A 16,195-nucleotide genomic window follows, 5' to 3' on the forward strand; every position below is an offset into this window, starting at 1 on the left:
GTTTACTAGTAACAAACATGGTGACAAGAAGGTGGAAATCTAAGTGTTCGATGAGATCAGCTTGAGTACGTATTGGCTTTATATTGATCATGCATCTGCATACCTTGCGTGAATCCGATTTAATGATAGTAATTTCACGATGGCAATAAAACATAAATGTAATATACTACAAATGCATTTTAACAGTGTCTAATAAATCTCAATTTGTGTTGCATTTTCTTTAATGTTATGAACACTTGCTTAAATCTGCCGGAAGTTCAGGTGCATTGCAATCTGGCACAATCCTATATATTGTATGGCTAAAGCAGTTATTAAAAGGGGTCATTAAGGGATTTTATAGTTTCGTGTTTATTTGTTAGAAAATGTACCATTAGCCTTCAATTAGTGCCAGTGAATGCTTCATGTAATGTACAGTTACGACATGCAGTCTTATCGTCAGAGGCCACGTATCAGTAGCTATTAATGAATACACATGCAGTTTTAATTGCCTTAAATTTTGCTACAAAGGCTTAAACCCCTCCCAAGGCGAGACACGATCACAGATACCGTACAGTTTTCAGCTAACAGATGGATGTGTGTGTATGCGTGTGTGTGTGTGTGTGTGTACGAAGGAAGAGTATTACCCAGGACACAGCATGTGGTCTCTCTGGCTTTGTGTGTATGTGCATGTGCGTGTTTATAAAGAGGACAGTGTTACTAACATGGCATTAGTAATGCCTCTGGCTGTGTGTGTGTGTGCTTAAAGCGTATCGATGTAGAGGAACCTGCGTGCATGCGCATGTGTGTACGCCCACGCCTGTGTGCATACCGCCATGCGGTTTGAACAACGCAGACAGCGCTATTGGTGCTCGGGATGCACACCAAGCATGGTCACGGTCACGGTCACGGTCCCCCGATTTCTAAAAGAGGGTCACATCTCACAGTAGGAGCCCCTGAGAAGCAGACACGCTCCCTGTCTCGGGCAAGAGACGCACCTGGAGCCAACGGCAGGTTCATTGCCACGGAAACACGAGCAGCGCAGGGCGGTCTGATACACGCACACAGCACAGAAACAGCGCTCCCTTTCACACACAGAACCGCTGCTCGTCTGGCTTCCCCCACCTTCAGTATGAAGTGACATCACAGGCGAAAACGCAGACCAATCAATGCATTCATTTTATGCGTAAATAAGCAGATTAATAAGTCTTACATGCACGCAGTGTACCATGTCTGATGGAGCATAATGTTGGGCCCATTGCAAAGGCAGCCAATCAGCGCAAACGTTGTTGTTTTTAAGCCCCTTGATTTAAAGAGTAGTGGGTCTTTATTTTAACACTCGCATTCTGAATTGTACTTCATCACTAACTTAACATTGACGTCATACTTCTTTTTTTATTTTTTTAAAATATTTGAGTAAGGCAGTTGTGCAAGTTACGTGCTGTAAATTGCCCTCAGCTGAAGGCGTCCACTTAATGATTAAACTATCATTATTGATAAGCGCTGTTGCTAAATGTGTTTCATGCATATTAAAGACTGGAATGGGCTGTCCTGGCTGGATTTGTGGCGTTTCTTCAGGCGAGGAACCTGCTGCCGGTGTGCTAATTCTCTCGTCTCCCCCCTCCCTCCAGGTCCCTCTCACAGGGCTGACCTGAGATGACCCTGGCGGAATGTAGGCCGCTCCACGCTCGCTGCAGGAGGCGGAGACTGCGAGCGGCGGCCATGAAGCTCCCCTGCTCCTTCTGGTTCCTCCTGCTGTTCGGGGCCGGAGGCCTGGTGCTTTTCATCCACCTGCAGGACCTCTCCGAGATGGTGCAGCAGCAGGCCCCAGGTCAGTCAACCCGCCACCCCCCCCCCCCCCCCCCGCCCGCCCGCCCGCCAGCTCCGCTAAGGAGCCCGCTGCGTGTGTCGGGCGCCTGGGCCGCGGCGCTCCGGGGCACCGGCTGACGCGGGAGCGGTGAAAAACCAGCCGCGGTTGACGGGGCGGATCGGGTCGGCCAATCCCGGAGCGGGAGACGCAGAGCGCGTGCAGGTTTCCGTGGTTACTCAGCACTTAGCTGATTGACCGCAGCAGTTCGTCACGCGGTCGGCTGCGCGGTTTAACAGGCTGCACCTGGTTCCTTTGGGTCTCGGCTGGTTGCCGACGTTACGGTGAAAGTAAGAATCAGCGCGTCCTGCGAGTCACCGGGACCGGGGCGGGGCTACCCTGAAACGAACTGCGCTCGAACGACCGGGCCATCGAACGCAGAAAAAGAGCCCGCTTTTATTTCGCCTGTTTTTTTTTTCCCTCGGGAAATGGAAGCCGTTTCATTTGTTTTTATAAAGCTATTAAAATAATCCTAGGATATTTATGCGCGCTCGTTTCCCTGTTTACAATACGTTAATGCGTTCCATTTCCGATGATTGCATTAATATGACTGCTTATTATACAGTGCGCTTACATTTTAGGAATTTAGCAGATGCTGTTATGCAGAGCTACTTACACAGATTACTTTTTTTTTTACACGCAATCCATTCACACAGCTGGAAATTTACTGAAGCAATATTCAGGTGAAGTAGCTTGCTCTAGGGGAGTACAACAACAGCATCCCAGCTGGGAATCGAACCCACAACTCAAGCCCAGTTCTATTAGCATGCTACCACCCCGCCGCCCTGAAGCTCCCTTCCATAAGACAGAGCTCCGTTTCTCCACTTATTCTGTGGGCAAGACTTCCCTCAAAGATGCCTTGCCTTGATAAAGCTGAAAAGCAGCAGTTTTGTCTCTCATTAACAATAAAATCTGGAGACACCCACAGCACATACCAGAAAATGCATCAGCTATGGTCTCCATTTTTTCTCTGCGCACAGATCGATATCGCTAGCGGGAATTACCGCTTTCCATTAGAAAGACTGGCTGTGGCGGCCCGTTCGGCCCATCCACATATCCACAGATCGCAGTTTGCCAAAACCGGAGTGTTATTGGGTAGACAGAGGGAGACGGGAAACCGCCCAGAGCGCGCTTTCACCGCCGACAATCAGCGGGGCTCCGAAACGAAAGCGAAAGTTAGAGGAAGAGGACGGCCCGGCGAGCGAAGGCCGGCCGGAATAGCGAGCGTTTGCTTTCCCCGCGTCGTCTCTTCCCGCTGCCGTCTGAATCGGGCGACAGAGAGCGCGCGAGGCGAGATAAGAGCGGGAATCCCGGGGCTATAATGTCTCGCCGGCGGTGGGAGACAATTGGGAGGAGCGTTGTGTCGCCGCGGTTCTCTCCCCGCCCCACGGCTGAGGAAACAGAGCGCTGGCGCTGAAAGTCGACGGGGCGCTCAGAGTAACACTGGAGTGTCAGCGAGGCCGCTTGAACAGAGGCCGCTGTAGCACGGCGGCGCTGGCGTTGTAGCGAAACATGAAAAAACGAAAACAATGGCTGCTTGACATTCAGTGACTTATCTAAGGAATTACAACAATTGCTGGACGGTGTGTTTTGCCTTTTTCCGTTAAATCTTTTCCCTTTGCTGCCTTTTATTTATCTCTCCCATTTGGGGGTGTCCACTCTATGAAAGTCAGAATTAAATGGAGCCGGCCGCTGCCTCTTTCCCCTCTCTGCGGTCCAACCGGCTGATCTGTGCAGTTATTGCATCAGAAGAACGCGTTCCTGCAGCTCAGCTGGACCCCAGGTGGCGCAGATTAACCAGAGGAGTAGCCACAGCGCAGGAAAAGCCTTACCTGGGTGGTTATCTAAAAAGCCATCGATTTTGAACGCGGTCTGTATAAAAAAGCATCTCGCGCCAGAGTTATTAATTACAGCATCTTCTGGGGCATTTACATGACACAGTTAATTGAGCTAGCTTGCGAGCGTGCTATAAAAAGCAAGACCGGAGATAAGTGTGGGAATTAATGAGATGTTTTCTGGCGGGATACGCTCCTGTTCTGCGAGGCACGGAGCCACAGCTGCCATACGATCACCGCACGCTGCGCTGGGCGCGACCCGGGGCTATTTACTCCTGCAAGCTCTCGCAGTTTGTGCCGCGTGTTAGCAGGAGCCTCTGCTCCTTCCTCCAGGACGGCCTCGGCTGCGCGTGTATTTTTAGGGGAATGCGCCGCGATTCTATAAATTATCCAGAGGAGAGGCGCGCTCATAAACTCAGGAGAAATTCCTCGTTCCATTTATCAAAGCTAGCGGCAATCGCAGAAGGTGCCCGGTGCCCGTGTAGTTTAACACCGGCGGGAAACACTTACGACAGCAACTTCGGCTCAGGTCAGATTTTTCCTCCGCGCCGTCCCTGAACGCAGCGCTGAAGCACGCTCACACATTCGTCTTCCTGACGCAGGGAGGAAGCACGGCGCGGGTTAAAACATGGATCCCGCGCCATTACTGGCCTCAGAAATGCACTCTGCACGATTGACTCCTTCCCATGTTCCATTGATCCCACAGCACTCAATGAACATGTGTACGGGCACCGAAAGCCCTTCTCTCACAGAATGCGTTTCTTTGTTTCGTGGGGGGAAAAAAAAACAGAACGTCATGGTGAAGTGTGAGAGATCCATAGAAGACTGTTCTGTTTCCTGCAAATAGCAGCATATTTGCAAAGTCTAGACACAGGTACAGAGCGAAAGGCCGGTTGTCACTGTAAAGTACTGTGTCTGAATGTGTAATTCCGGGCTATTACTGCAGCCTTACAATGTGAGAATTCTTGCTTCCTTCAGAGCGGACCTCGTCAACATTGCCCGTAGGCCTACTGGTGTTGTTAGTTTTGTAAAAGGTGACAGAGAGTACACCTTACACCTCCCCCTGACCCAATCCTGATACGTGTTTAGAATCTGGCCTCAATACAAATCAAGTTGTTAACCGCCACTGGCGATATTTGAAACCCTTTGTGGCTGTCTAAATCTGTATGAATATTTCGAATAAACAGCCTGCACCACAAAACAGAGGACACTGGCCATTTGCAGATTTTTTTACAAATTCTGATTCCCAAATTCCCCCATTTAATATAATTTGGACAGTGAAGCCACACAGCATCCTTTGTGATGATCAGAGGAGATATTCTCTGAAAGGTTATGTTAGATGCCAGATGTGAATGTGAATGCTTGCACAAGCCTTGAGATGGTGGTAGATTTATTACACTGAATTCCTTCAGAGATTGTTAATGGAAATGGTAATAATAATGTTAATGCACCCAACGGAGTTTTAGAGCAGATAAAGCCTCTGTGAAGTAGTTACAAAGGGACTCCCTCTTTGTCTCCAGTTTAGACATTTCAATCTGCTGAGGCTCGTCTGTGGACGTCGTAGAGCTTTAATAAGTGCTGTGGATTGCAGGTTCCATCTGACCCGCCTTCTCATTTTTCCCATTCCTCTGACTTTGGTTCCCCGCGGTAAAGATAACGCACCGTACAATAGCACTGCAAAGGCCACCGGCTCCAACACATCACCGTCTTTGGCGACTCTAAATAATTGTTGAGGGACAATAAGGGCACCCGGTATAAATCTCCACCGCAACACAAGCACGGACACTGGCCAGCAGCTAAGAGCGCAGCTCTTCACTGTGCAGGCCTCATGCTAGCTCTACCACAGCAGCCTCAGTGCTGCGAGTAAAAGGACTCAGCGTCTACTCGAATCGAGTGCAATCCAGTCAACAGCCAATGCACTACTACTGTGCTATCGTTTTAAATTAGCCTGACATTTGCTAATGGTGACACACTTTCATTATTACACTAACTGTAAACATATTCAGTTGTTATTAATAGCTGACAGCTATTAATAGCTTTCAAATAGATGCCATTTTGTTAGGAAAAGCACCGTATGGTAACTTGGCTACATCATCGTCTTCTCTTCCCAAGAAAGCAACAAACACAACTAGGTGCCTGCAAATTAAAATAAAATGGCTACTGTCTATTGAGTGTACAGTAGGTTAGTCTCAAAATGGCCTATGACAGGTAAATCAATAAAACCAGTAAACCAATTCGAAATCAATTTGCACAGTGTCATTTAGTATGGAAAGCATACCATCACGTCTTAACTAGTAGACTGTCTTTGCAAAGTTTCAGCATGTGAAAATTTGCTGCACAGAGTACCTGAAGCCTATTATGTTTCTCAAGAGTCAGATGCAGCCTACCTTTCTATCAGGGTTCGCACTGAAGTGCAATTGAGAGAACAAAAAGGAAAGAGACTGACTGACCTGAATAAAGAATCAAAATTAAAAATCAATATAGGCCAAGTTTTTTAAGCCTGTTCCCATTAGTTTCAGGTACAGACATGACGCATTCGGCCCCAGAAACATGTGCCATATGCATCAAACAGGCGCATGGGTCCAGGATGCGTGTCATCTGCATAAGTCATCACAAGGTGCGCTTCTATCCTTGTTGTGTATGCATTTAAGGGAGGATCACGCAAATAACGGATGGAGATATAAGTGTGGATAATTATGTAAAAGAACATTGTTAGAAAAACAGCGTGCTGAAATTTCATTATTGAAATCATTTTAAAACTGGGCTGCCGTGTTTCATTTCTTTAAACTTATATCTGGTGCATGTTGTAGCCTACATGGCGAGGTTTGCGTCTCTGACGGAGCACCTGTAGCGACAGGACAAGGGGCACTCAGCGTAAAGACCGCTGACACGAGCCCTTAAACATTTGATTGCAACAACTGACAGCAGGCTGCATTATAGTTACCCTCCGAAAGTGCTGAGAAATCACTGGAAAGCACAAAAACTGGGAAAAACACAGAACTGCCAAAAAAAAAAGTGACAAGAAGGGTGGGTTTTATTAGCGACACCTGTGATTGCTGTGACAAACACCCAGCCATAGAAATAATTACTCTTCTGGGAGAAATAAAAGATGACCTAGAAACTCCATTCGCACAACATTCCCATTCCATCCCAGCAAAAGTCAAGCTCCTTGCAACATCACACTATCTCATATCTGGATCATTTCAATTGACAATTGCCACCACAGCTGGAATATCAAAGTCCACATTTTTTCCTACGTGCTGGATGCACTCTTACAGTGCGCCAAAAGATACATCAAATTCCCTAAATCTAATCAGGATATTCAACACATATCCAACAGAAGTTTTTTTTAAATTGAAACCTTAGTATAAAATGTCAAAATCAGCAATCAATTGGCATATACGCACAACCTTTCCAGCTGGCTCACTCATTCTCCCTGACAGACATTTAAAAAATGACAGGATTCTGTGATGGACATTTTATGTATTTCAATACTTAATTTTATCTTTTTAACACAATATTTTTGACCATTTTTATGGTTTTAAATGAATAACCACACACATGTCTTCTGGACACTGGTGTCCACATATAAACACGCTGGCAACCTTTAGTTGCCTCAGGTGTCGCATGGAAAGTTCCAGAAGTAACCTGCGGTATATTTGACCCAAATTCATTTGAATAACACCAGGAAAAGCGCACTTCAATTCAATGAAATGAAAAATGACAGTGACAGATATAGATGTGGGAGAGGGAGGAACAGAATGAAAAGACAGAAAAAGAAAGAGAAGGAAGGAAGAGCCAGGAGGGTGGGTGGACAGTTTTACTGTTCTCCAAACTCCTTCACTTTCTCCAGTAAAATAGTGAGAGACCATTTTATCTGTACAGCAAGAAACAAAGGGCAGCTTTTCTGCTGGAATACCATGGGGATTCTCTGTCTTTGTGCTCGGACTACCATCTCTTTCATCCTTCTATCAGAGCTAGGAGACTGAGTGGAACAGTGCATGTTGTTTACAATGGGGAAGGTAGAATCTGATCCCCAACCTCCAGAAATCCACTAATCCCTTAAGCCTTTTCTGTTTGCAGAGTCTAATTTAGTTGTCACTTAATGTAATTAAATTGCGCTGATGACCCAGAGCTGGTGGGCTGCAGTTATTTATATGCAAATCCATCTGGGAATATTCCTGGCAAAAGCGCAAGATTTCTTGGTAAATGTTATGTTCCTCCTCAACAAATTTTTAATATGGACATGCTTTTAATTCTATTAGTTGTATAAATAACGGTTAGCCATGTCTGATTTGGTTTAAAAAAAAAAATTCATTAGAGATAAACACGGAGGCTGGTCGTTTTGTCATAATCCCGTTGATAAATTAAATATAACGGGCACGGCCACCTTGCAGAACAGTCGTTGCGTCAACGGCAACGGAACAGAATACGGCGGAACCGGTTTAACAGGGGCTTTAGAGAGCGCTGAAGAGCCATTTATCACCAGGGAGCGCCTGACCCGGGACAGTGTCAGTGCATGAAGGGTGACTCTTAAGTAACAGTATCGTTTGTCTGCATTAACAGATCCGTTCCGACAGGGCCGTTTGCGTTGATTTGTCACCACCCGTTCCCTCCCTCCTCCCGGGAAGCCCACCCGTCACTGGAGGCCTAATTGGGATGCGGTGCCGTGCAAGGCAATATCAAAGTCATTTTCTGCAACATTAGGTACAATTTACTCCTGATCTTTGAAATGAAACAATCCCATCCCTTTTGGCTCCCGTGAGCGCGTGAACCTTAATTACATTTATGTACGGGGCGCAGTCACGCCGGCGAATCGCGCGAATCCCCGCGTCCGCGCCAGTCCCCCCGGACGCCGAGCCCCGAGCGCTCCCCGGCAACCCTTATTAAAATCCCGACTCCCGTCGAGCCGGCCAGGAATACATTAGCCACGCAACGCGAGACGGCCCGTACGGTCCGGGGATCACGGCGTCTAAAAAAGACACCTGGGCTCCCGCCAAATCTCTTGATCCGGGGCTTTGCGAGACACGCGGCTTCTGTTTTATCGGAAAACGAAAAGCGAGGGAAAGCGTCGCCGTGCCGACTTTTCGACGAACGATTCGGAAACGCCGAGCGTTTATACGCGTCCGCGGGCTTAGCGTGCGCTCGGCAAATTCAACAAAATGGCATCCCGGTCGTTTATTAACAACGTGCTATTTTATTTACAAATTGTAACGTAACATTATATGTGTGAATACGGTATGCGTGAGCGTGTGCGTGTTTCGCCGCTGTGTTCGTTTTGACCGCAAGATAAACCGACGTGCCGATAACCTTTTTAAAAAAAAAAAAGCGGACGGAGCTGCCCCTCCGGATGTCGACGGCGAACTCGGCGGCGCGTGAACCTGATCCCCGCGCCCTCGCTTCAATCACCGCTTCCCGCTGGCGCCCTCCGGTCAGGCCGGGGGCTTGTTACACACTCTGTTTTCCCAGGTTATCTTGTGTCTGATTTCTCCCATGTCTCATCATTGATTTTCTCAGGCCCTTCTTGCCAAAGAACCTCTGCGCGGGGCGGCGGCGGCAAAAAAAAAAAAACAACTTCCCTCGGAAGCTATCGGAGCTCGTTGCCGTGACGCGGAGGAGCGCGTGCTGTTCTCGTCCGCGCCTGATGAATGTCCGTTATTGTTTTACATGGCGCACGCGGATCTTTTACACGGCCGGGTGACGTGCGGAGCGTCGATAGTTCTTTCCGGCGCTGTGTGCGAATGGCAGGTGTGCATTCGGCTGTGGGATCACCTGTGAGGGAGGGATTGACTGGGAGGCTCGTGCTAGTTTGTACCCTCCGCGTGCACATACGGTCCTAACGATGTTTACCATACGCTAGCCGCAGAGGTGTAGCGGTGAATATTCAGCCCGATGTGTTGCATTTGTCTGACTCTGAATGGGGAGCCTTTAATCACGCGTGGCACATTCTGCGTGCCCGAGCACGCGCAGTAAATGCATCGCTGCACACGGAGCTTACGCAGCGTTCATATGCCTCCCATGCATCATTACATACATTCAGAAACATGAAAACGCCTCCAATATAGCCGGCGTGGCCCGCAAACCATGAAATGAACGAAGGCACCCGAAAAGACTTTCCGACGGCGTGAAACAAAAGAGGCTGAATTTAACGGAAGGGGGGGGGGGGGAGATGCAGGCGCTTTCATCTGCCATTTCAGCGGGGTACACACCGTGTGGAGCGGGAGAGAGGCGCGGTTTTAGCCGGCGATAAACAGGCAGGGTAAACCCTCCCATTGAAGATGAGATTAGGCCCTCCGTGGGGCGGCTCGCTGTGCACGGCGGCGGGTGAACTTTGCTAATAAGGAGAGGGAGAGAAATCGAAAAAGGGGACATCGAGCGAGCGCCATCCGCGCCCCGCTGAGAAGGGAGCTTTTTCGGAAAGGGGCTTTGAAGGGTCCAATCGGCGCCTCTCTGGCTCGGCGTGTTCGGTCTGCCGCTCGCTGTGAGGATCCCCAGCCCGAGTCCTGGTTTAGGCTCGTTTTTGGAAGCCGAAGGCGGCCTCAGAAACTTTCCGCCGGCTCGAGCTTCCTGTCTTTCCGAAACTTGGATTGCAGGTAAAGTGCGAGCGCAAGGCAGCACAGCAGGGCCTTATGCTGATGATGTCTCGTTATGTTCAGAAACTGCACGGCAGCGCTGCTGTCCTTGTTATCGGACGGCGTCCTTGGATGTTTACGTCACGCTTGTTGGTTGTGATGATGCGTACGCAAAGCAACGCGCCGCGCCGCGCGGGGATGACGGACTGCGTGGTGAGGAAGGCGGGCGGAGCTAGAGTTCCTGTATGGCGTGACGCACGGTTCAGCTATCGCTCTCTCCTCCTCTCTCTCCTGCTTTTGTTCTCCCATTACATAGCATTACAGCCATTACCAGACGCTCTAATCCAGAGCGACTTATGTAACTTTTTACATCACATTGCATCCAGCTGGATATATACTGAAGCAAGCAATGTAAGTAGCTAGCTCAAGGGTACAACGGCGGTGTCTCACCTGGGAATCGAACCTGTGGCCTTTAGGTTACAAGACCAGCGCCTTACCCATTGTACAACGTTGCCGCCCCAGACCGCCGTCAGCCTGTCCACGTCAGGCATACCTGCGGGCGGCACTCTCGTTTGGGCCTCTCTCTCTCTCGTCCAATAGGATTTCAGCCCAATGTGAGAGCACCCTTCGCTTATCTGAACAAATGATTCGCGGCTGACCGCCTTGACTGTAAATCGACACCGCGGCTGGAAAGTACGCGGTGCGCCGTGCAGGGGAAAAAAAAGCGCTCATAATTGATCCACTAATTTACTGTAAGTTCATTGTGTAGGAGTCAGCAGGAGACTCCTCTGATCCGCTTTGCACGGTAACATAATGAGATCAGGTATTAATCTTTCCTAATTAATATTAACAGGGGAGCCGCTGTGGCCTTCGGCCGAGTGGCGTCGACGCTGATTAAAGGCTGCGGCTGGGCGCTTATTCGAAATGACAGGGTCCTCGTTGTCCGCGTCCCCCGCCATATCCTTATCTGTCCGTCAGGAGTCTCCGGCGGTCTCGTGAAAGCGAGCCCTCGTGTTTCGCAGGGGCCGGTTCACGTGGCCCGGATTGGGTATCAAAGGCCCCCACCGCAGCGAGTCCTTTCACAAAGCGACGAATGACTAATGTCTTTCCCGCTGTGACCGAGGAACTAAAAAAAGGCCATTTCTGTTGTAGCAGAATAGCAAGCGTACATCTCACAGGGTTTCGCTGGCTCAAAGTAGGGCTTAGGTGGTGACTTTGTGCCAGCGACTGCGGTCAGTCCAGCTTTGCTGCCGCCGTCACCTCGACGTATTATCTACCGATATTTCGCTACATTTGGAATGCAAAGTTCTGGTCTTCAAGAGACCACCGCAATCCATAGAGATGTAGGCTATAAAAAAATAAAGCGCATGACAAAAGTTAAAAATAGGAATAATTCATTATTTATTGAAGGGCTACAAATTTTAATTAGCAGAATTGGGAGGAAAATGTAGCCTATACTGAATGATTAACACATGTTAAGGAGGTCATTCTACAGGAATAGTGGTATTTAGAACGGTAATATGTCTTGAAGTGCGTTTCCTTTTTTGTTAGTTAAAACTTATGGTACAGTATTAATTAACCTTTTAATCCATGCCAACTTACTGTATTTTAATTATTTTTATATACTCACTAAAAGAATGCTTGCACCATCCTGTTTGCCACTGGTGTTACTTCTACCCTGCACAACATTAAAGGCTTTTCAGAGTTTAGGTTATTACAGTAGAATCCACTTTATTGCATATCAGATAATTGCATAATTTGGTTATTCACACAGAATTGCCTAATTCCGAACCGTTTCCCATTAATTCCGGATCGTACTATAGTTAATTTAGCGTTGCACATAAACTTGAAAGCAGTCAAAACGTTAAAAACTCAAAATGCAGTATCATTCATGACGAAAGTGTACCAATAAATTCATGGACCATTTCTTGTCGTTTTACAGGGGGGGTTTTTTTGCACAATTTTTCCTATAGGTGGCTTATGCGCTTGAAGAACACTTGTGGCCTGCAGAGAAAACTCTGATCTGACATATCTCACCTTCATAGTCTTTATATGAGGGGGGGGGGGGGGGGGGGGGGGGGGGTTGTTGCATTCACTGATAAAGTTTCCATAAAGTAGAAAGACAGGAAAGATAAAACAGCTCCTGAGTTCCTGATAATTGCATGCTGGGTACCCACAGAAGCTGATTTAATGACTCAAGAAGGCCATGTTGCATAACCACTGTGGTTTCTTAGATCTCCTCATGGGGCCAATGTTCTCCGAGTTTCACTCCTGTCAGAACAGTTGTCTTCACCGTCACACGTACACCTCAGATCGCGCACGGTAAAGTGAGTTTGAGCACGGCTGTGTTTCCAGAATTTCCCAGCAGGCTGGAGGCGGGCTACGAAAGCTTACATAAGCGGCGCTCTCGCCGAAGAGTCGACCTAGGAGATGAAAGTGAAAACGATGTTCCGAAAACAACAGCAGCAACAGCAAAACAGGAGCGTGGAAGGATTCAGAGAATCATCCACAGCTGCAGTTTACGCCGGGACAAACCGGCTTTTTGACGGAAGGTTCAGAAGCAGAATATCTGCTTACATTTGGATGCGTGACTTATGAGACATCAACCGTGCAGGGCAGAAGTTACATGCAGCGAGGTCAACACAGTTGCCGTAACAGTGCGAGTTAACTTGGATGCCGTGGCACCATTCTCATTTGCAGGAAATGTCCAGTCCCCACACCTCTTTTTTGCCTTCTTCACCCAAAGGTTTCTGTCAGCTCTTCATTGTGTTCAAGAAAAGAAATTGCTCACAAAACAATATACACAAGCAGGAAGTGCGTAAACAAGGATTTCCTGCGTCTAGTTAAGATGTCAAGAAGTCGTCATATTTTGTTGCCTGTGGTACAGTATGTGGCTCACTTGGTCAGAGGGAGGAAGAGGAGTTCTTTTCATTTAGTATGAACGTGATAAGCAGAACATGCACATTCAGGTTAAGTGCAGGAGGCGACATTGTGGAGCAGCGTTGACAAGGCTAATCATGAGGACTGCAAGCTTGAATCCCATATGGGGCACTGCCATTTTACCCTTGAGAATGGTACTCAAGCTTACTCTTTCAGTAAAAATCCAGTTATGTACGTGTGAAGATACAATGTGAAATGTGCGTTATGTAAGGCTCCTCAGATATTTAGTAAGCTAGTATATACAGTATAATGTGATGCAATGCAATGCACCATTTTTGTATATCGTTTGTACAAATTCAAAATAAATGGTGAACGCTGTCCCATCCAATTGCATATATTATCGGTGACTTACACAATACAGTATGGAATTTGCATTGCATACAAGCACATGCTCTCCTCCAAAGCACGTGATGTCATCACCACTTCTCATCATACCACGGCTCGCAAGAGGGACTCGCGGATGAGACACTTCATGTGCAGCTTATCAGGTGGACTTGTACCAGCCTGATGAAGCAGCAGGGAATGATGAGACGTGGCTCCCTGACTGCCAAACCACCCGTAACCTTGGGCAATGCAATCACACGCCATCGCCCTGCGCCGCTACTGAGCGGCCAGCACTGGCACGGCCAGCGCCCGATCCCAGACTGTGGGGCCTGGCTGTGCGCTAGAGCGAGAATGGTGCCATAACCTGGTGAGCCACCAGCCCCAACTTGTCCCACCTCAGGGCAACGATATACAGTGCTGATATGGACACCACAATCATTTCTGAGAGATGCATTGTAGTACCAAGCAGAGAGTACAAATTTATCGGATCTAACTGACTGATTGACATGTCACCCACATTTGTGTGTGTGCATGGTGTTTGTACTGCATGCTCCTCCAACAGATAGTTATAGTTATATTGTTGAGCCTGTTCGACTCAACAATACACAATCTGGCAACCATGTTCACATTCTTAACAGCATAGTTTTTACCGTCATTAATGTCGGACTAAAAATAGACAAAAACATAATTGAGATATTCATGCTTCACTAAGCATTAGCTTTTAATTAAGAAACGTATGTCATGTTATAAAGCAGTTTGTGCACCACCTTTAAAAAGAGGCCACCCAGATGACAAATGTAGAGAATTCTGTCACTGCTGCAATTGCGTGTTGATTGGCTCTTCCACCCCCCCCCCCCCCGACGGCAGTGTGCAGGGCCGGTATTAGATTACAGCGCTGAAGGCTTTAGCGCGCTAACCCGCACGCGGGGTTCTGGCCCTCCTCCGGCAGGTTGGGAGGTGAAGTTCCTCTCCGGCCCGCTCGAGCCTGGCGCCCGTCCTGGCTCCGGGCCCCCGGCGGTCCGGCCTCTCCCCCCCGCGCTCTCTCTCAAAGGGAAAAAAAGGGAAAGCACAATAACGCGCTGGAGCCCTCGGGCCACAGGAAGTAGTGGGCAAGCGCTGGAGTTCCAAATGCAATTTTCTGACCGCGGTGGGACGGGGCGGTGTCGCCGGAGCGGTGTCACTGGAGCGGAGTGACTGATGCTTATCTCCCAAATTCCGCCCCGAGATGTGAAGGGGGGGGGGGGGCTCAGATAGATACTCGCCGAACTGATATCCCACTTCCACGTTCCACGTGCCAAGGGAGGAAGCCACTGTGAACATCAGGACTTCGACACAGACCATCATCGCGTCTTTTGCGCTTCACATACAGACATCCGTGCTGAGAAAACCCACGGCGCACCTCCATAAGAAACTATAATTTGTCATTAATGGAATTACCCTACCGACTGCTGAACAGTGGGCGGGGTAGACAGTGAAATACAGGAGTACATAATGTACCCCAGATGAAGGTGCAGTGGGTGGTTCCATGCTGTCGCAGAAATGACCTGTTCCTCAATTTACGCCTTTCGCAGACTGTTCATTCGGAACCCCTGGTTGTCGGAACCAATAGGAACTCATACGGTAATACGCACTTGTTCAGCGCTCAGAGAAAGGTCAGGTACTTCCCAGAGATTGGAAACTCAACAGCACGCTGTATGGGAATTAAGATGACACCTCTCAACAAAGGGATTGCCACTCACGTAATTGTTCTAACCGTATTTTGAAACTTGCAGCCGTATCGCGTCGTTCTTTAGTTTCTTTGAAATTCTGAAAACTAATGACCCAAGCAAATCCGCCACGCCATTAATACAGTGTGCAGAGACACCTTTGATCATATTAATATTGTCGACAAGCATTTTTTTTTGATTGAGTAGTTGAGGGTTAGGCCCTTGTACAGAATCTAATTTTCTGGTCTCGGGGAAAAAAAGGAACTTATGGTCTCAGCAGCGATGGCAGAAAAAATGTATTAGTCACAGAGACTACATTCTGGGCGGTGGAGTGTTTACAATTTTATTTCAGGCTGGAGTCAAGGGTATTCCCCTGAGGCAGTGAAAATATTGATCCTAAAGTACCAGTAATAAAGTATGAAATTGATACATCTGCAAAGTATGGCTGTTTTCTTCCCCTTCCCAGTGTGTGTGTGTGTGTGCTTGTGTATGTGCGTCTGTTTGTGTGTATGTGTGCATGTGTGTTTGTGTGCGTGTATGTTTGTGTGTGTGTGTGTGTGTACATACGCATTAATTTGCAATTGCCAACAATACATGTCACACATTTAACTCAGTTTTCATATTTACTAGCTATTGTCTTACATGCAGCTGCTATTTCATACAATGGCAGGTGTGTACATGTTTCTCTTGCCTAATGTATTCCCTGTTGCCGTACACACAAAGTCCCACAGAGGAGGTATAGGTTAGCTGGGTGGCAGTGAGGCACATAGGAGGGCCTGTAGCGGGGCTGTATGAGACCGGGCTAGCAGAAAGGGCCGGGGAGAGGCTACACTCTGGTAAATACATTGTTCCACAGGGTAGTGTTCTAAAACTGATTTAGAGAGGTTTCACAGCAACAGGGGTGTGACAGAACACACTCTTTCATTGTTACATCTCCGTCGTACCTGAGGGAACCCCGTGTGTTTCCTTTCCCAG

At 48.0% G+C, this 16,195-nt stretch overlaps 1 protein-coding gene across 1 annotated transcript in view; it reads left to right on the forward strand.

The window, feature by feature from the left end:
- LOC118227749 (carbohydrate sulfotransferase 8-like) overlaps positions 1-16,195 on the forward strand; it is a 166,099-nt gene that overhangs the window by 43,251 nt on the left and 106,653 nt on the right. Inside the window, exon 2 of the mRNA XM_035418595.1 lies at positions 1,608-1,807. Coding sequence (XP_035274486.1) covers positions 1,633-1,807 — 175 coding nt within the window. The 5' untranslated portion in view covers positions 1,608-1,632. The remainder of the gene's footprint in view (positions 1-1,607; positions 1,808-16,195) is intronic.

Source organism: Anguilla anguilla, chromosome 5 (assembly GCF_013347855.1).
Source record: "Anguilla anguilla isolate fAngAng1 chromosome 5, fAngAng1.pri, whole genome shotgun sequence".
NCBI classification, from domain to species: domain Eukaryota; kingdom Metazoa; phylum Chordata; class Actinopteri; order Anguilliformes; family Anguillidae; genus Anguilla; species Anguilla anguilla.